Here is a 21,203-nt window from a genome sequence, read left to right as displayed (position 1 = left end):
TAATGAAGAATTTGATTAAGGTAACTGTAGCTTTAAAATTAGTCAGTCAATCAGTGTTCCCGCGACCTCTGTTAAAATGGTTCCCTGTTTCCGATTGCGGTAGCCCAACGTCTGGTAGCTCCGTCCATATGTTCGGCGTATTTGTCAATAAGTTTGAACTACTAGTATTGAACTAACCTGTTAACAGCGCGCACTCTGAACTTGTATTTATGTCCGGGCTGTAACCCATCGACTGGCAGGCTGGTCTTCGGTCCGTCGGTCTCGCCGGCGGTGACCCAGCGGCCCGTGGCCTCGTCCATGCGCTCGACGATGTACTTGTCGATGGGCTGGCCGCCGTCGTCGGAGGGCGGCAGCCAGGAGAGCTTGGCGCCGTTAGCGTGCACGTCCGACACCTGGAATATAGGAATTCGTTAAAAATTATACACAATGAAATTAGTTGGTCTAACAGTTATTTAAGAGTTGTTCGACTATTAATAAAAATATTGATAAAGAAATATTGGATTTGAAGGGTACACGGAAAGAACATGTCTAGTCACTTAAGTAACATTTTGAGTAATCGCGGTTTTAAAATTTGGAACCATGTCAAAATGTATGGTAATTCCGTGACCAGGTCTTTTTTAACAAAAAAAAAAGTTGTGTTACATAAGTGGTAGCAAAAAATATAACCAATAGTTCATTAAGAGCTCTACATTTTGAAATGAAAATCTCATTTTTCGAAAAAAGTGACTACCCTTCTTTTAGTGTTACACATACACACATAGCTTGTGTGTAAAAACAATAACAAAACCAAGCGGTATAACCGTATGCAATTTTCGATAGCTAAAGAGTAACAAAAAGTGAGACTCTTTAGTTTTTGCCATAATCACGTTTGCAACGTTCTTTAGAACGAACAAGTAATTAAAAGTACGTACCGTAAGGTCGGAATACTTTAGCCCCCCAAGGTTACTTTGTTCACCCATGAAAACCTATTTTATTGAATTGATAAATTCTTAAAAACGACATTATGAGATTATCTGTTTTGGAGTAAGCGTTTAGTGTAGATGGGTTTTCATGGGTGGACAAAGTAACCTTGGGGGGCTAAAGTATTCCGACCTTAGGGTATCGTTTTTTTTTTAAATATATAATAAGTTGTTCTTTCTCACGATTTGTGATCTATTTCGCGTCTAGGTTTATATTCTAGATTCTTTACGTATAAAGTTGTAATATCTTACCTTAAGCGGTCCATTAGGCGGACTAGGTGCAGCCAGCACTATGACCTCCACCTCGGCCACATCCTTGCCATTGACGTTCTCGGCAGTGATGGTGTAGCGGCCGCTGTCACCGCGCGTGGCCGCCTTGCAGTTGAGCTTGGTGTTGTAGTCCGAGTGCTGCACTTTCATGTCGCCAGAGGACTTCACCTCCTTCTTGGCGAGGAACCATTTGGTCTCTGGCATCGGTTCACCCGAAACCTGTGGGAGAAAATTACAAGTTTTTAAGCAATCACGGTTTTAGCTCAGTTTACTTTTAAATGATTGTTTGACAAAACAAAATCGATGCAATAAAACTATGAAAACGGATTATATCGCGTATATTGAATTTATAATACATCCCGACGTTTCGAACTCTTTACAGCGTTCGTGGTCAACGGGTGACTGAGGAAAAATTACAAAATGCAAAAATACCCACATACTAAAATAATGAACAATCATAGACTACAAACTTTAAGGCTGGTTGTACATGCAAAATCGGTTCATAAGGCTAGTTATACACTATAATTATTTTTCAAGTTTAGATATATATATATATACGCGATAAAAAATAAACTATGCCGGCTCCAACCCTACACCACGGACCCGAGAAGATTTAATTCCCTCCTAAATTGTAGGAGGGTATCCCAATATGGGACCGGCAACAAACTCGGCGGGACACATCTTTTCAAAACATCAGAATGTCCAGCATCATCCAACACTATGGTCTCACAGTCTATGTCTCGCTTGCTCCTTTATCAGGTGGACTACAGGATCCCAAGCTGGTGGTAGAGAAAAGCCATCTTCCCTATTAAAGTTTGGATATTTCTTAATCTCAATGGCCTCGCGCAGCATTCTGGGTATGTAACGCTTCTCCTTGGCAAGAACCAGAGGCTTATCAAACTTGATTGAGTGATTGGCTTTATCCATGACATGCTCACAGACAGCAGACCTAGGTCGACGGTGCTTGACATCAGCTATGTGTTCCTTCACCCGAGTGGAAATGCTCCGTTTCGTCTGCCCGACATATGATAGGCCACACTCACAGTCCAGCCTGTACACTCCTGCAGTCTGTAGAGGGGTATTGCATTTTACAGGCCTCAGGAATTGTGACATCTTCTTCATTGGCTTGAAATATGTTTTTATAGAAGCACGCTTCAAGATGTGGCTGATCCTGTCCGTGAAGGAGAAGCGTTACATACCCAGAATGCTGCGCGAGGCCATTGAGATTAAGAAATATCCAAACTTTAATAGGGAAGATGGCTTTTCTCTACCACCAGCTTGGGATCCTGTAGTCCACCTGATAAAGGAGCAAGCGAGACATAGACTGTGAGACCATAGTGTTGGATGATGCTGGACATTCTGATGTTTTGAAAAGATGTGTCCCGCCGAGTTTGTTGCCGGTCCCATATTGGGATACCCTCCTACAATTTAGGAGGGAATTAAATCTTCTCGGGTCCGTGGTGTAGGGTTGGAGCCGGCATAGTTTATTTTTATCGCGTATATATATATATATCTAAACTTGAAAAATAATTATAGTGTATAACTAGCCTTATGAACCGATTTTGCATGTACAACCAGCCTTAAAGTTTGTAGTCTATGATTGTTCATTATTTTAGTATGTGGGTATTTTTGCATTTTGTAATTTTTCCTCAGTCACCCGTTGACCACGAACGCTGTAAAGAGTTCGAAACGTCGGGATGTATTATAAATTCAATATACGCGATATAATCCGTTTTCATAGTTTTATTTCATGAGTAACTATCGCGGTAACCGAAGACAATATTAAAATCGATGCAGTTTAGCGATAACGCCAAAGTTCGAAAGTAGAGTCCGACCAGGGTGCCTAGCCAAGGTGACAATCGCTTGCGCTACGACAACGCAACGCTTTTTGTCTCTCTATCACTCTTCCATATTAGTGCGACAGCGACAGTTGTGTTTCTTTCGCTACGGAGCGTAAGCGATTGGCATGTTGGCTACGCACCCTGTTCTTCCATAAGTGATTTATCATACAATTTTGGTACGGAATTGTAATACTAAGAATTATATATGACCATAGAGTATAAAATCCCATTAAATGCCAATGGAACTTTTAGGAAGTTTTCTCTATTGTTCTCTGATAGAAGTTTGAGGAGTTGTTCTCTTTTGTTCTCTGAAACTTATGTATGCTAGTGTTCATTTCTACTATTTTCTTTACAGTTTTGTTAAATAAAAACCGGCCAAGTGCGAGTTGGACTCGCGCACCGAGGGTTCCGTACTTTTTAGTATTTGTTGTTATAGCGGCAACAGAAATACATCATATGTGAAAATTTCAACTGTCTAGCTATCACGGTTCATGAGATACAGTCTGGTGACAGACAGACAGACTTACAGACGGACAGCAGAGTCTTAGTAATAGGGTCCCGTTTTTACCCTTTGGGCACGGAACCTTAAAAATGGGAATATTACTTTGGAACCCACCAATTGATAGTTAAAGTCTGAAAACTAATGTTATTTATAACAATTATAACCAACCTAATGAAATAGTTTAAAAATGTAAACTGACCTTGACATCGAATCCGAACTTCTGTCCGACCTTGAGCTTGACGTCGATGAGGTTGGTGCGGTCGATCTTGGGCGCCAGGTTCCTGGGCTTGGCCACGATGGGGTGCGTGCTGTCGCTCGGCTCGCCCGGCCCGGCCTTGTTCACGGCGCGGACCCTGACATATAAAAAGGACAATTTAAAAATGGTCTCCATAAGCCCTTCCAAATCCGAGTGTAGTTTATTGAAACTTGTGTAAGGCCAGGGCCCTGTTTATCAAAAGCTTGTAGCTTGTAATACAAGTGGAAGTCCCTTTCTAACAAAAGCTGTCAAAAAGTGAGTTCCGCTTGTATTACAAGCTACATGCTTTTGATAAACAGGGCACAGGATTACACTTGTAAGTTTTACTTACGTAAGTAGGGACAAAGCTATTTGCTACAATGAGATAACGATATTCATATCTCATTCTGTAGTATAGCTGTGTCCCTACTTACGTAAGTAAAACTTCGATCAAGGAAAATCTCGTAAACAAATCGGACTAATACCACAAAAGTTTAGCTTCCCCTCTGGGTCGCAAAGCCTTATGGCAGTTACTTTCCTAAAAATCAGCGACTGGCCTTCCCACCATGTTTGGATCAAATTCAACTTAACAGTCAACTGTCCAACTTTATCAAAGGCTTTCTTGTTCTGGTTAGGTTAGTAAACGGCAATCGTCCGTAAAAGTAAATAATCACTAATAGTATAAAACAAAGTCGCTTCCTGCTGTCTGACTGTCCTTATGTATGCCTTGATCTTTACAACTACACAACGGATTTTGATGCGTTTTTTTAAATAGATAGAGTGATTCAAGAGGAAGGTTTATATGTATAATACATCAGCATTGCACCCGTGCGAAGCCGGGGCGGGTCGCTAGTACTATTCTAAAATACATGGTAGGGGCACAGGGCGGACACGCTATACATCAAAACTCACTTGCGGCACGTCTGTACACGCGTCATGCGTCATAGTGTGAGTAAGTTGCTTAAAAATAGTACTGAGCGGCCGGCAAACGGTCGTCAATCTGATGTCACGGGGCGAGGTAATAATTCGAATTGGGGCGGGGCGGTGCGTGGCCGTTCTGTATGATAATACTATTACTTATTCTGTGGTAGGGGTGCCTGGCTTCCGAAGTGGTAGTCGAAGCGAGGATAAACGAGAAAAGGTTGAAGTGGACACTGGACAGTCTCTCACCTGAACTCGTAAGTCTGTCCCTCCACCAGATCCGGCACGGTGCAGTTGGTCTGGTTCGCGGGGACTTCGAGAGCCTTCTCCCAGTTGCCGAACTTGTCCTTCTTCTCGACGATGTAGCCCTCGATGGGTGCACCTCCATCTTCGCGTGGCGGAGTCCATTTGAGGTCCACGTGGTCCTTGTCCCAATCGGTCACGGTCGGCGTGCCAGGCGCACCTGGTTTTAGAAATATACAGTCAGAGTTGAAGTGTTTGGGTTTTTTTTTATAAAATTATAAGTGTCATGTATAGCATCAAGGCCCTCGCTAATGATACGGGCGACCCTGTGGCCGTAGTGACTTTTGAAGTGTAGTTATTTTTATGCGATGACAGATTTAACATCGAGATACCGAAGTGTCGCGATGCTCATTTAAAAAATCTGTTTTTGCTCATGTGATTGAGCTAAGTGTTTGAATTGTATTTTGGTTGACTGTTGCAAATCATCGGTTTGCTATTTAACCTGAGTAATTAATGGTGTTGGTTTTAGTCCGATGAAGAGTTAATTATAAAAATGTAGTAGCTCAAGTTGGCTTAATACGTCAACTCGTCACTTTGATACAATCAGTAAGAGTAAAATCGCGTCAAACGCACATAAATCCGTGGAAAACAATTGGAAATAATTTAAGTTACTAAACGATTTAAACGTCGAATTTGTATAATCAGTTCTAATCAGTCAAGAGGCTAAATAGTTCTTTCTCATTCGAAAATGTTGATGAGTGTGGTACATAAACCGAAAAATATGTCATATACGAAGAAAAAAATTATCAAGGCCTCCAGTGTCCAGAGCTGGAATCAAACCAGCGTACTCTGTTTACGCGACAGATGCCTAGACCGCTCGGCCATCCGGTCAAGCTAGCATTGGTCGAAATTTCCAAGTACATGGGTATTTTCTGAGGGCTTGTGGCGCCCCCTGGCACATGGTGGAGGTACATGGTACTGACCAGGTTCGTCGAACGGATTCTTGGCAACGATGCTCTGTTCTGATGTGAGTGGTTCAGATTCACCCTCGGAGTTCACAGCAGATACTCTAAACCTGTACTCCTTGCCAGGAGTCAAGCCAGTTACTTCGCACTCTGAAATTACAAAGGAGACATATTACTCACTGTATAAGTTGCAGAAAGTATTTAGAAATGCGGGAAGGTCTGGTTTAGGCTTTTGTGGTGGAAAATTTAATGACCCCTCCGCAAAAACAAGCGCCAACGCAAATAGTTTGGACGAATCGGACTGTCTTTTGAAGCAGATGTATACCTAGTTGCAGCAGGCTAATTTGTACCATTAAAATCAAAATAAGGTAACTGTTTTACATCGTGTCTTGAAATTCTGAATAAAGGAAATTAAACTCTTAGATAATGGTTTAAAATTCAAAGTTAAATGTATCTTGTGGGTTCAAATAAGTAAAGTTTTATAGTACTCACTAGGCTCATTGGAGCGGGCGCACGGCACCCAGACTCCAGTCTCCGTGTCCAGTTTGTCCACCTGGTAGTACTCGATGGGGGCGCCACCGTCGTCCTTCGGCCTCTTCCATTTGAGTGTGGCACCTTCCTTGTGCACGTCTGAGATCTGGAAGTAAACATAGTAGAGGTCATAGGCCTTATGATTTTCTGTCTTATGTTTTTTTTATTGAGAAAAAAAGCACATTATTTATTCGCCCGACTGCACAATAACTACCCAATTTATGCCATATGCGTAAAAGAAATACGCTATATAATGCCACATACGATATAACAGGTGTCAGATGTAAACTTCTCACATAATGTCTAACCTGCAATTACTCATACTGGCGCAGTCAGTAGGATCGTATCCACATTGGTTGCAGCTATATGGTTTACCTATGGTGTAGCGGTCCTTCCGGCTTCGTCGGCTTGTCCGTGACAAGCACGTTGATCGTAACAGTGTCCTTGTCGCTACTCTTGACAGCAGTGACGGTGTATTCATCGAAATCGTCGTATCAGACGGAACGTGTACGTGCCTAGTTTTTTGTATTGGCGCAGTCGGTAGGATCGGCCCCAGTAAAAGCTTGTAGCTCACCTGTAGCGGTCCCTCGGGCTTGGTCGGCTTGTCAGTAACAAGCACGTTGATGGTGACGGTGTCCTTGCCACTGCTATTGACGGCCGTGACGGTGTATTCGCCGGAATCGTCGCGACGGACGGGCCGGATGATGAGCTTGGTGAAGTAGTCCGGGCTCTCGATGGTGACCGCCTTGGATGGGCGGAGCGGCATGTTCTGTGACCTGAGGAAAAAGGAAGCTGTGTAGTGGTTGAAGAGAAGTAAAATATGTAGTCATTTAGAGATTTTCTCGGTCTAACTTTAAAATCTAAACAACGCAGAATTTTGGTCCACTATTTTATCTTCTATCACTAGGCATCAGACATCAGGCATCAGAGGAAGCAGATGGAGAAAGATCGTAAGAGAGAAAGTGATACAAAAGGGAGGTCACGACCCTCAATACTGAGGAATACGACGCAAGGAGGAGGACTAGGCATCAGACTAGTCACTACGGTTCTGTCAAGGCACTGCAGTGTTATTTCAATAGAATTCCCAACGGTCATCCGTTGGTGAATTCTACATTGCAGGGTTATGATATCACTTCCTGTTACCCAATTAGCCTCATGCATGAAGTTTATATTTGAACGAAATATGTTTTAATCGGATGTTTGTTACCGTAATATCATGTTACAAATGCATTTCCATTTTTAAATTACCATTTAATTACTTAAAATTATAAATAAAAAATACAAAAATTTGCCCGCGAAAAGCTAGTGAGCGAAACGCTCGAAACGCCACGTGACGTCACGCGTTCGACAGATTAGTGTCATTAGTAGCAAACGTCAGTTGGGCCGCCCAACGTGTGACGTCATCACGCTCTGTCGAATTCGCGCCAAAAATTATGAGCGTTTCAACCGCTCTAAAATTTTCAACATTTTAAATCTTTTTTAATAAAATAATGTTAAGGTTTACAAAAGTATTTTTATCATTTCCGGTGTTCCAACGATATAAATTATGAATCCAAAAATAAAAATAAATTCATGCATGGAGCTAATTGTACACTACGGAGAAATAGGGATAGAGGGAACTAAAGCTAAAGAGTTTCTTTTTAACCATAATCTATTTTCCAGGTATGAATTGGAAAAACACTTATTATGAGCTCAACCAAAATTTCCAGAAAGCGTTGTAATGTACTATTGCAACTTACCTCCATTCAACCGCTGGTGGCGGCTCTCCAGTGATAACAGCCTCTAACTTCAACGTAGCGCCAGCAGAGATGGTGACATCCCTGAGGTATCTCCTGTCGATCTTCGGAGCCAGGAAGCGAGGCTTGGCGATGAAGTTCTTGCTCGCTTCGGACGGTTTGCTCTGGCCGGCCTTATTGATGGCAATCACGCGGAATTGGTATTCGTTGCCTTCGATCAAGCTGTCAAATCAAAAGAAGTAAAAATGAATAACGTCATCTAGTAAAGAAAAGTGTTTAATAAGTCCAGTATCCATAAATTTAGCGAGATGAATATGCCGATTCGCGGAAATTTCCATCTGTAGGTCCAAGTTACAAACAACAATGTCTACTGTTCATAAGAGATCAGGTTCCTTTGATATCATCAAACGCTAAAATAGCACACTGTTAAGGAAGCTCCGCTTCGGGCACCGACAGAAAGTCATAAATACTAGGCCGAAAGGCTTGACAGTTGTACCAAGCTCATAGTCAGGGCCTCAGGTCCTGTTGGCGACCACGGGTAGGAAAGCACTGCAGGACGGCCCTCGACTATGTGGTTAGATGACCTCATAAAGGCCTATCAAATCAGATTGGTGTGTTTTACACAAGATCGCACTTTGTGATGAGGCCTACGTTAAGCATGTGGCTAAAATACAGATCCTTACCCATTGACAGTAGCCGATGGCGTAGGCGTATGCGTTTCCACGGCCTTCTCCCACAAGGGGCTGTACTTGTCCTTCTTCTCGACAATGTATCCGATGATCGGGGAGCCTCCGTCGGACACAGGCGCCTCCCATTTGAGGTCCACGTGCGTCGCCGACCAGTCGTCGGGGACGGGCGCGGATGGGGCCTCGGGTACGGCTGGAAGGGTACAAAATTAATTGAGTATTTACATGCCAAGTGCAGGTGGAATTATATACGATGATTGCGCTCCACATCATGCGGAAATTGTGAGCGCCACTGTCTCCTATATTTACTTACGTCATTACTCTATTGAAAAAAATAGTATCATGTTTGTTCACTAGAAGCAAATTTCACTTAAAGTCTCGACGATTAGTAAATTTTCTTTGCATGTACAAGTTATTTTCTTCTATAAGTAGTAGTTTTAGTGTCACATATGGGTAAGTAAACTTACTGAAGGGATCCTTGGCCACGATGGCGCCGAACGTCTCGAGAGGCTCGGACTCTCCCTCTTTGTTGATCGCCTTCACGCGGAACTTGTACTCGTGTCCAGGGATCAAGCCATCGACCTGAGAAATTTATACCTTTTAGAACAATCTACTCCCAAATATTGACGACGGGAATGTATAAAATTGTAGAAAGGAGTAACGTTCAGTTTAGAACTTTTATTGGATATAAGACAACATTAGTGAACTCTAATTTATGGGCACTCTAAGCTGTTTTTATATGCAAAACTATTCCCCAAACTGGTTTTGTAAGAAATTTAAGTTGGCCAGTACATAATCTAGCGTGGGGACTATAGCCCAAACCTGTGCCTGTGACAGTGATGATAGTTGTTCTTACCTCCATCTCTGGCATGTTTTCCATGTCCAGCGTTTTGCCAACAGGCACCAAACATCCGGTCTCGGTGTCATGTTTTTCAACCATGTAGGCCTCGATGGGCCATCACGCCACGTGTCTCCGTAATCTAGGTTTTATGGGGTCTATAGCCCAAAAGTGATGATAGTTGTTCTTACCTCCATCTCAGGCACGTTGCCCAGGGTCTTGCCAACAGGCACCCAAGACCCGGTCTCGGTGTCATATTTCTCAACCAGGTACGCCTCGATGGGCTCGCCTCCGTCGTCCTTGGGCCGCTTCCATTTGAGCGAGCAACCGTCTTTGTGGATGTCGGACACTTCTAGCGGGCCTTCGGGCTTGTCTGGTTTGGCTGTGGGAAGATTATTTATGGTTTATTAATCCAGAATAGTAGGACAGATACGAATACCTAGAAGTTTGTTACCCAAGAGATATTAATTTAATAATAAAAGGGTAAACGGCATGCTTTTATAATTCCTAATGTTGTCAGAAAAAATATCTACAAGAAAAATTTGTACAAAAGTAATTTAACATTATTCTGTGAATATCGTAATTGTTTGTAATAAAGATGAATAAGATATTTTGTTTGAACGAGTTACTTGTGTCTTTATTTTGCATGTAACGAAAATAGATTTTAAGTAAGACTGAATCGTGGATGATTATGTGTGTGTGTTATTCAAATGTTCTAATAAAAGAGATTTGAGCTAGGTTTTTGCTTCAAATTGTTTTCTATTATAATGGAGTATTGTTGTGTATAAAAGGATGGAGAAAGAGATAGACATAGGATTTATAGGAAAAGTAGTCTTGGTAAAAGAGGAAATCTAAAGCTACATTTTGTGTGTGTAGAACTTTATAAACTGTTGCAGAACAATCCCACGACCACTGAAGACCGGCATAGGCTTGTAGACATTATTAAACCTTAAACATGCAAAGCAAAATTAGTTAGCTTTTTCTACATGCTATGTTTCATAATATCAAGTTAAAACAGAAGGAATAAGGCGTGTGGCTTTTAATCCGGTGGTATTAGGTTTCAGCCCCGACTCACACCGTTGAGCTGTTCGAATCAGAATTCATATATTCATTATCACGAATAAAACATTTGATTCTGATTCTGATACACCAGTTATCATTCAATGAAGGAAAAAATCCGTGAGGAAGATCGTAACACCTCGCGTCCTTTCTGGATTCGGAGATCAATAAAAATGTTCGAGCAGTAAAACGGTAAAAATAACAGGTTTTTAGCTCTTTTAAGATACAACAGGGAAAGCGCAAAGATAAAGGATCGTATCGATACTTACAAGTAACAATGATCTCAAGCTCAGCAGTATCTTGTCCGTACTTGTTGACGGCCTGGATCTTGTAGGTACCGGAGTCCTTGCGTTTCGGGCTCGAGTGCTGGTACTTGGTCATGTACGGGATCTCGATCACTGTGAAGGAAGTAACAATTTGATTAATATATTTTGAAATACTTATTATAAAGTTATCCTAGCCTTTCCAACAGATGTGGTAAGCTCAAATCATATTAAGATATTTTCTTTAGCTGACTTGGATGAGCTATTCTCAACCTAATTACAATCCAGTAAGACTTACATTTGAGATCGCCGCCGCTCTGTACATTCATGCCGACCAAGGCTTACAGCTGATTCTAATGTCGAGTGAGTATGTGCCGACCAAGGCTCACAACTGTCGAATGAGTTTCAACCTAATTACCATCCAGTAAGACTCACATTTGACACCACCGCCGCTCTGTACGCTCTTGCCGTTCAGCGTCCATGTGACGTCAGGAGCGGGTTCTCCGCTGACCTTGATGTCAAGCGAGATGGGCTCGCCCTCATCATCATCATCATCATCATCATGTCAGCCGATAGACGTCCACTGCTGGACATAGGCCTCCCCCAAGGCTCGCCACTCCGACCGATCCTGTGCCGCTCGCAACCACCGAATTCCCGCGACTTTCACCAGGTCGTCGCTCCATCTCGTTGGAGGCCTACCGGCAGTTCGTCTTCCGGTACGCGGACGCCACTCCAGAACCTTCCGGCCCCACCGGCCATCAGTTCTGCGAGCAATGTGCCCCGCCCACTGCCACTTAAGGTTTGCAATTCTGCGAGCTATATCGGTGACCCTAGTTCTACTGCGGATATCATCATTTCTGACTCTATCACGCAGAGAAACCCCGAGCATAGCTCTCTCCATTGCCCTTTGCGTGACCTTGAGCCTTCTTATGAGGCCCATCGTTAGCGCCCACGTCTCAGATCCGTATGTCATCACTGGCAACACACACTGGTCAAAGACTTTTGACTTAAGACACTGCGGCAATTTGGACGAAAAGATACTGTGGAGCTTCCCGAACGCTGCCCAACCGAGTCGGATTCGACGAGTGACCTCTTTCTCGAAGTTGGACCTACCTAACTGGACTGTTTGTCCTAGGTATACATAATCGTCAACAACTTCGAGCGCAGAGCCTCCGATTAATACGGGAGTTGGCACAACATGGACGTTAGACATGATCTTCGTCTTGTCCATGTTCATTTTCAGACCAACTCGTTCAGATACTCTGCTGAGATCAGCGAGCATCGCACTGAGGTCCTCCATGGTCTCAGCCATGACTACGATATCATCGGCAAACCGAAGGTGAGTGATGTACTCGCCATTTACATTGATGCCTCGTCCTTTCCAGTCCAGAACCTTAAAGGCATCCTCCAATGCAGCGGTGAACAGCTTTGGGGAGATTACATCTCCTTGTCTGACTCCCCGCTGCAATGGAATAGGCTTCGAGCTCTGGCCCTGTAGTCGGACGGACATGGTGGCGTTTTCGTACAGACACTTCAGCACTTCGATATACCGATAGTCGATTTGGCACCTTTGGAGAGACTGCAGCACAGCCCAAGTCTCGATCGAATCGAAGGCTTTCTCGTAGTCCACAAATGCAAGGCAAAGGGGGAGGTTATATTCCTCAGTCTTCTGTATAACCTGCCGCAACGCATGTATGTGGTCTACGGTACTATAGCCTTTACGGAAACCTGCTTGTTCGGGAGGCTGGAAGTCGTCAAACCTGCGTGCGAGACGGTTCGTGATGACTCTCGAAAACAGCTTGTAGACATGGCTCAGAAGTGAGATGGGTCTATAATTCTTCAGCAAGGTGTTATCACCTTTTTTGAAGAAGAGCACCACCACACTTCTGTTCCACGCTTGCGGCGTTTTTCCTTCGCGCATGACGGAACTAAACAGCGTCTGAAGGGCCTTAAGGGCTCGCCCTAACCCACCTTGATGTCAAGCTAACCTCAACCTTATTATAACGCAGTAAGACTCACATTTGAGACCGCCGCCGCTCTGTACGCTCTTGCCGTTGAGCGTCCATGTGACGACAGGCGCGGGTTCGCCAATGACCATGATGTCGAGCGAGATGAACTCGCTCTAACCCACCATGATGTCAACCTAACCTCAACCTTATTATAACGCAGTAAGACTCACATTTGAGACCGCCGCCGCTCTGTACGCTCTTGCCGTTCAGTGTCCATGTGACGTCAGGAGCGGGTTCGCCGCTGACCTTGATGTCGAGCGAGATGGGCTCGCCCTCGTGGACCTTGATCGTGCGCAGGTTGCGACGGTCGATCTTTGGTGCCACTGTAATATAAAATTAATATTAGAATCGTTTTTAGAAAAAAAAAATTGTCGCTATAGGATTTAATTGTGGATTGTACATATCTTTAGACTGCCATTAAAACGAATCTAACGTTGATCTAACGAGTTCAAGCTCAATGAGATTGCGTTGTTTTATTACAGCACTCAAATGGCCAGCCTGATTGTAGTAAAACTTTGCATAAGCGCCAAAGTAACGTAGGGTCGTACGCGTGTTTTATTCCAGCTAAATCAGAGGTCCTACCGCGAAAATGGTAAATCGAAATTTCGTTATTTGCTTCTCTATCACTCTTGCGTATTAAAACGATAGAGGCAAATAAACTAACGATCGAACGAAGTGGTTCATGGTAGGCCCTCTGACATCGCGAATTGGCAACTGTTACCTCCGTGAGGTCATACCGTCGACTTTAACTATGGAAGCCCCGAAGTCGCAAAAAAGGATACTTACATCGCCTAGGCTTGCAGACGACGCTCTTGCTGGCGTCACTGGGCTCTCCAGGACCGGCCTCGTTCACGGCCTTCACCCTGAACTCGTACTCTGTACCCTCGTCCAGGTTGGGTACTGTGGCCTTCTCGTTGTCGTTGGGGCCGACCTGACAAAAAAAAAGGTTAGCCAAGCTATTGACGTAAAAAAGTTGTTAGCCTCAATAATAATAAAAGGCGTTACAATTAGTTGTCATTACTGATGACATGATGACGCTTTTATAACGATAATTTATCAGCCGGTTGGCTGTACCATGACGTTATAACATTGGGTCCTTCACCGGGTCGCGATTCTTGGCATGCGATAAACGACCCAGTATGATACGCCTCATTTAAAAATCCACTTTAAAAGCAAATTAATCATTTATTAAGTTTACCAAATAAGTGGTCTTCACAACTGTGACTACTGATAACTTTATTTGGGGCATTTTCTATGAAAAGAGCATCGTTTATAAAGGCGTAAGCGCCATCGACAATAAGATCCGTTTTTATAGAAAATACCACATTTGGGTACCGAACCCTAAAAGTAGCTTTCAAACTTACCTCACAGGCTTTCACCCATTTAGGCGATCCCTTCTCCCTCTTCTCAATAATGTATCCGGTGATGGGAGCGCCGCCATCTTTGATGGGCTTCTCCCATTTGAGGTCCACGTGGTCGCGGTCCCAGTCCACAACTTCCGGTGTGCCGGGTTTGCCGGGTTCGTCTGTGCAGAAAGAGATGAATTTTATTACAGGTTCTTTGAAAGGATGAGAGTTGTTTATAGGTAGGTGTGAGCTTTTTCAATCCCCCCTTTTAATGAAATCATAAGTTGAAGAAGTTCACAGGGCGATAAAATTAAAAATAAAAATAAATAAAATAAAAAGTTGTTTATTATAAGAAAGATTTTAAAATTTCAACAGGCTCAGTGGTCCCACACTAGGCTAGGCCTGTATCGTGGTGACCGCTTTACAGATTTACTACATAACAAGTTTAGGGGTATCCTCTAAATTGATGAATTGATCCCCAATTCAGTGATCATAGTCTATGCAGGGTGTTTTTACCATCTTGCAAAAAGTTGACTAATTTGTTCAGGGTCCTCATAATATAATACATAAACGAGAAGTTAAAAATAAGGAAGCAAATAAAATAGTCATACTACTTACCGAACGGATTCTTCGCAATGATAGTATGATCCGCCTCCAAAGGCTCCGAAACCCCCTCATTATTCACCGCAGACACCCTAAACTTGAACTCATGCCCAGGCACCAAGTTATCAATCTCCGCCTTAGGATCTTTGGTCTTCAGCGCCGGCATCCACCGGTCTCTGTGTCCATCTTAAGTATAAAAGTAAGTAAATAATACTCACCGAACGGATTCTTCGCAATGATAGCATGATCCGCCTCCAGCGGCTCCGATACGCCCTCGTTGTTAACCGCAGAGACCCTGAACTTGTACTCATGTCCAGGCACCAAGTTGTCAATCTCTGCCTTAGGATCCTTAGTTTTCAGAGCTGGCATCCAGCGTCCGGTCTCGGTGTCCATCTTCTCGACGAGGTAGTGGTCGATGGGCGCGCCGCCGTCGTCCAGCGGCGGGTTCCATTTGAGCGTGCAGCCCTCCTTGTGGACGTCGGAGATCTGTGGGATTATGAAGTTTGAGTAATGGACTTAAGGTTCAATTTTGCATGCACAGATTTCTGGAGTAAATTTTCCTTGTCCCGTTTGCTAAACAGTGTGGAAAAAATGAATGGGCCCTGTAGGGAAAGTGCCTTAAAACCTCATTTTGCCCAAAGGAAACATTCTTTTATTTTTAAAAAGAAACAAAACTGCATTCAAAATTTTTTGAAATTAGCTTGTTTTACCCGCGAATCGAACCGACAAAAAATTAAAAAAATCAACACTCGCTATTTTATTCTACTATTCGATACAGTTAATGTTAATGATAACATTTCTCCAAGAAACATTAGGCAAGTGTGTCTGTCGTACAAAATATCCATAAAATCGAACATTAAGTATTCAAGAATATTTTTAGGCAAGAAAAATGGAAAAAAAAAATGAAAAAATTTTGAGTCCAGTTTTGTTTATTTTCAAATTATAATAATAGTTAAAAAAGTTATGATGTTTTTATATTATACGTGGTATTTCCAAGCATATATGGTGAAAGAAAGATTGATCTTTTAGTATAGCAATTGTCAGTTGCCCTATAGGCTGAGTTATAGAGTTCTAATTACCTTGAGCGGTCCCTCAGGCTTAGCCGGCACATCCAGTACGTTGACCTGGATGGTAGCTTCGTCTCTTCCGCTGCTGTTTTCAGCCTTCAGTACGTAAGTGCCGCTGTGTTTGCGGGCGGCCACGATGACCGTGAGTTTGATCTTGTAGTCCTCTGCGTCTACGGTGAGGTCGTCGCGGGTGGCTAGACGCTCCTTATTGTGGAACCTGAGTGAATAAATCATATTAGCAAAAGGCAAAATAAACTGATAACCGTTTGACCGCCAAAGACGTCAACTAACACGCGCGGCTACTGCCTAATATCAACCATCGTGCATTCTAACTAGGCTCACGATGACGCGCCTCGCATGTTAAGCGTGCCGTTCAAAAGCTATTAGCAAAAGCTAATGGATATTTTCCATTTGTGTCAAAAAAATAGGGTTGAAATTCTAATAATAAATGTTAATTCTTATTAGGGAAAGAAACGAATGGGAATCTAGGAGAGAAGCCACTCCAATATGCTAATCAAACATTTATGGGTTCTCATAGTTACAAGAGAGTGAACATAAATTGATCTGATATCAACCTACGTATTGGTGAAATTCTTCTTCTTCATTAGGTAATATTCCTCTTTATATTTCTAAATAAGGATAAAAGATATTGAATTACTTACCAGGTCTTGGTTGGTGGAGGTTCACCGCTGACCTTGATGTCCAAGCGGATGTTCTGGCCAGCCTTGATGGTGATGTCGCGCATGTTCGTGCGGTCAATCTTCGGCGGCGCTGTAACACAATAAACACCATATTATACACACAAGCTCTCAAATATTGTCTAATGAGACAATTTTTGTTCCAACCATTTGTACAGTCTGGCAAAAAAGAGTAGAAATTAAAAAGTGGCAACACTGTAGTATCGTCCCGTTTTTCTTAGATTGATTTGAAAGGCACACTTAGATATTATGGCAAAAATGACTAACCTATAACCACAGACCTAAAATGTATGCTTACGCATCCTTGTTCTGTGCCTATAACATCATCTTTTTGTAAGTATTTTTTTCTAATGCAGAATATTTAAAAGGTTAATCGTATGTTTAGGTAAATGGTAATGTTCCTGTGTAACGTTTTGACACTTTTGACGGTAGTCACATTGAACCAATATATAGGTAGGATCAGTTTATCTGGTCGCTTCAGATGCCTGAAGGGCAAACTGTCCAGAAGAAGGAGCCCCGCGTAGTGGGGCTCCGTCGATTTAGAGAACGAGACAAAGATTTTCAAGTTTCACGATATGCCTAGGAATTTCACGATCTGCCTAACTGAATATAATAATACATATACTGTGGCAAGCCAACTTTTTCAGTACAAAAAGGCGCCAAATTCAAATCTGTATGGATCTGTCGCACCTACATTTTTAAATTTGCCGCCTTTTCTACTGACAAACCTGGATTGCCAGTGCATATATGTGACGTTTTCAATCAAAAGGTATCACACTGTCGCTTAACATAAGGCAGAAAGTTGCTTGTATCTTTATACGAAAAACCTGTCAGAGCGTCCTTATGGCAAACGTGGTACCTTTTACTTAAAAACGACACATATACGTACTGTAAATGTATGACAGGTGTACATACCAAAGCGGTCCTTAGCCAGCAGGTTCTCTGAGGCGGCGGACGGCTTGCCAGGCCCCGCCTTGTTGACGGCCTTCACACGGAACTGGTAGGTCTTGCCTTCGATCAGGTCAGGCACGCGAGCTTCGCACTTGGTGCCGGGGACCTAAAAACGATAATACAATCCATAAATTATTCATAGTAGAAATATATGTGGTTTGAGTATTTTAATGACAAGTACAATTACTTTCCATTTCTTATAGCATTAAAAAAAAGAAAAAAAATTACAAGTGTATTGTGTACAGGTCGATTCACAAGAACTGGCACTAAAATAAAGTGAATAAAAAATATATGAACTTCCGTGAGACTACTCGAGGGCGAGGAACTACCCGAGCGCACGGCATTATTTTCAAATAATGGGTTGCACATAACACTAACTACGTCATTACGTAAACTGACAATATTTTTACAGCCAACTGCTGTTCATAACTATAGATGTCTGAGGGCATGTTTGTACTCCTAGACATAAACAATGCGTACTAAGTTGTAACATCAGGGGCGTAGCTAGAGGATATGGCGCCCGGGGCAGTCACCAAATTTGCGCCCCCTGACGACTGACAAAAGTTTCCCTGCTGCTGCCTTTTGCCCATTTTGGCGCCCCCCTTGGATGGCGCCCGGGGCACTTGCCCCCTCTGCCCCCCCTAGTTACGCCACTGTGTAACATAAAAGTAACTCTTGTAAGAAACATAATCTACTAACCTCAGCAGCCTTAACCCATTTGCCGCTATCGCGGTCCTTCTTCTCCACGATGTAGGCAGTGATGGGCGCTCCGCCATCACTGGCGGGTTTCTCCCATTTGAGGTCCACGTGGTCCTTGCTCCAGTCCTTGAACTCGGGCTTGCCTGGGGCGTCCGGTTCGCCTGAGGAAGGAAAGAAAATGTGATATCCGACTTTATTGGTACGTTTTTCTGTTTTTGTTAGGAAAGTATGTTATTATATAGTGTGAAGTTATTTGTCCAATTGGGTAACAGATAGGACATAGGTTGCATGACCAGTGCGAGCAAATAATTGGACGAAAAATTACCTGTCCTAAAATAACCAAAACGTTGATACATCAACGTTGGAAACATTTGTAATAGACTTTAAGGCCAATAATGTAACTCACCATAAGGACCCAGCGAGTGGAGATGTTCATGCGCTCGAAGTTGTTCTTTAACTGAACTTACCATCCTTTCAGCAGCACCATCTTTTTGCCAGATTTTTTTTTTGCGTTTTGTATCACTATCACCGTCTTTTTCCGCCAGCAATAATCTAACCGTTCTTTAATGCCCAAAAACGGCAAAACCGTCTTTACGCCTTGTCCTCATTGAGGCCAGTGATATCAGCCTCAGGGTTCTTGGTCGTGCAGACCGGGACCCAGCCACAGGAGATGTTCATCCGCTCGAAGTTGTTCTTTAACTGAACTTACCATCCTTTCATCAGCACCATCTTTTTTGTCAGAAATTTTGCTGTTTTTCCTTACATCACTATCACCATCTTTTACCGCCGACAATATGGAAACTTACCGAAATGCATGTGACGAGAAAGGTATTACGAATGAATGTGGAGGGAAGTATCGGGAGAGGAAAACCGAGGAAAAGGTGGATGGACTGTATGAGAGATGATATCAAACGAATGCGAGTGAGTGATGAGATGACGGGCGAGAGAGAGGTATGGAAGAAAAAGACATGCTGCGCCGACCCCAAATGAATGGGATAAGGCAGTTTGTCAGTCGTTAATACCCAAAAACGTCTTCACAGCAACGTTCGAATGGTCTGCAATAAACTAAAAAAAGATGATAAAACTCACCATAAGGATTCTTAGCGGTGGTAGCGGTCTCGGTGACAAGCGGCTCGCTCTCTCCCTCAGGGTTGACAGCCTTGACCCTGAACAGGTAGTCCTTGCCCTCGTTGAGGCCAGTGACGTCAGCCTCAGGGGTCTTGGTGGTGCAGACGGGGACCCAGCGGCCGGACTCGGTGTCCATGCGCTCGACGACGTAGTTCTCGATGGGTTCGCCGCCGTCGTCCTCTGGGGGCTCCCATTTGAGCTTGCAGCCGTCGGCTTTCACGTCAGAAACCTGGCACAGAAAAGGTGTTAGTTAATCTAACAGTTGATTAGTTTTTCATAAGATCAGACTCGAGGTGGCAAAAATTGGACCCTATCAGACATTAGAGGCGTTTGTTTCCTGGACAATACGCTAATAAAAAAAGAAGGAATATGTATGCCACGATTTCAAACTAAAGGTACTACATTGTTGGTTGGTTGGTAGCAATAACGTCTTATTCGCAACAATAAGTAAGATATTAATTGACAAGGACTAAAAATAATAATCTAAAATAACGAGCCGTTGGTTATCGTTTGTCCCTCTGTCATATTAACCTCGTCTCGTAAGGCCCAGCTATACAAATGAAAAACCTATAGTGTAGGAAATAGAGTTGATTTTGCGTTGTTGGAAAATTGCTCGAAACAAAGCAAAAGCGACTCTGTTCCAATTGAATAGGATCTAAATTTCTTCGAACTGAAGAGGTACTATAGGTAGGACCTTGGGCCTTCGGTTATCATTGGTAATTATTAAAATAGAGAGAAAATTCAACAGAATTTTGCAAAGTTTTCCGAATACAGGGGTAAATTATTTGTGCCACCAGAAACGTATTGAAATCCTAACAAATCTCACCTTCAAAGGTCCCTTAGGCTTAGCCGGCTTGCTGACGACCTGGACCTCGATCTCCACGGAGTCAGTTCCGGAGTCGTTCTTGGCGGTCACAAGGTACGTGCCGCCGTCCTTGCGCGTGCACTTCTGCAGCGCGAACGACGTGTGGTAATCCTGGAGACAAAAGTGGAATAAGGGTTAGGATTTTACTTGCTAGTTTTTATTATAAGACCCCGACAAAATGAAAACAACGCCATTTAGTGAATTGAGATTTATCTAAGAAATATCTTGACAGACAACACTTTCTAAATAAAATCGCACCACAGAACAAATAGTAGTACAGAAGATTCACTCTCTAACAAAACGCGTCTATTACGACAGATATGACCGCTAGGTGGCGCATGCGCGAAGAGGCGTCCGTTCCGTAGCGGTGCGCGGCAATTACTATGGCTAGACCTCAGAACTGGGGGCGGCCGCATGTACTTGTAGCGGCGCGACGAAATCGCGGAGTGAGACGCCTGATCGCACTCAACTTCTAACACCCCTCTTTTTTCATCGCGGGTTAATAAAATCAGTCAGCTGAAGATATAAACAACTCAGATAGACAATATGTTATGTGTTTTTTGTAACGCTGGCAGGCAGTTGTAATATCTGATAATGCCTGTATCAAAGATAGATATAACTCCGTAATAGATGGATACAATCTAAGGAAAAAACGTGCCTCGAAAATCACGAAAATTTGATTCTCGATCAGATGTCACCACTAGTTTTGGCCTACTCTCGTATAGAGGGCGTTGCCGGTTTCGTTTGTTTTTTATAATTTTAACGCATATCCGTTAAAGAACATAGGT

At 43.1% G+C, this 21,203-nt stretch overlaps 1 protein-coding gene across 1 annotated transcript in view; it reads right to left on the bottom strand.

Annotated features, from left to right (window-relative positions):
• The window catches only part of LOC134751445 (twitchin), a 145,344-nt gene that overhangs the window by 41,807 nt on the left and 82,334 nt on the right, over positions 1 to 21,203 (bottom strand). The window contains exons 84-105 of the mRNA XM_063686854.1: positions 20,377 to 20,526; positions 19,512 to 19,779; positions 18,423 to 18,583; positions 17,688 to 17,829; positions 16,737 to 16,845; positions 16,087 to 16,291; positions 15,226 to 15,493; positions 14,423 to 14,583; positions 13,845 to 13,989; positions 13,229 to 13,381; positions 11,056 to 11,184; positions 9,919 to 10,109; positions 9,357 to 9,471; positions 8,887 to 9,082; positions 8,207 to 8,425; positions 7,042 to 7,243; positions 6,429 to 6,573; positions 5,955 to 6,086; positions 4,978 to 5,191; positions 3,772 to 3,925; positions 1,212 to 1,448; positions 178 to 392 (exon numbers count right to left, since the gene is read on the bottom strand). Coding sequence (XP_063542924.1) covers positions 178 to 392; positions 1,212 to 1,448; positions 3,772 to 3,925; positions 4,978 to 5,191; positions 5,955 to 6,086; positions 6,429 to 6,573; positions 7,042 to 7,243; positions 8,207 to 8,425; positions 8,887 to 9,082; positions 9,357 to 9,471; positions 9,919 to 10,109; positions 11,056 to 11,184; positions 13,229 to 13,381; positions 13,845 to 13,989; positions 14,423 to 14,583; positions 15,226 to 15,493; positions 16,087 to 16,291; positions 16,737 to 16,845; positions 17,688 to 17,829; positions 18,423 to 18,583; positions 19,512 to 19,779; positions 20,377 to 20,526 — 3,911 coding nt within the window. The remainder of the gene's footprint in view (positions 1 to 177; positions 393 to 1,211; positions 1,449 to 3,771; positions 3,926 to 4,977; positions 5,192 to 5,954; positions 6,087 to 6,428; positions 6,574 to 7,041; positions 7,244 to 8,206; positions 8,426 to 8,886; positions 9,083 to 9,356; positions 9,472 to 9,918; positions 10,110 to 11,055; positions 11,185 to 13,228; positions 13,382 to 13,844; positions 13,990 to 14,422; positions 14,584 to 15,225; positions 15,494 to 16,086; positions 16,292 to 16,736; positions 16,846 to 17,687; positions 17,830 to 18,422; positions 18,584 to 19,511; positions 19,780 to 20,376; positions 20,527 to 21,203) is intronic.

Source organism: Cydia strobilella, chromosome 22 (assembly GCF_947568885.1).
Source record: "Cydia strobilella chromosome 22, ilCydStro3.1, whole genome shotgun sequence".
Taxonomy (NCBI): domain Eukaryota; kingdom Metazoa; phylum Arthropoda; class Insecta; order Lepidoptera; family Tortricidae; genus Cydia; species Cydia strobilella.
Note: the sequence above shows the minus strand (reverse complement) of the source record. Positions and strands in the feature narration are given on the sequence as shown.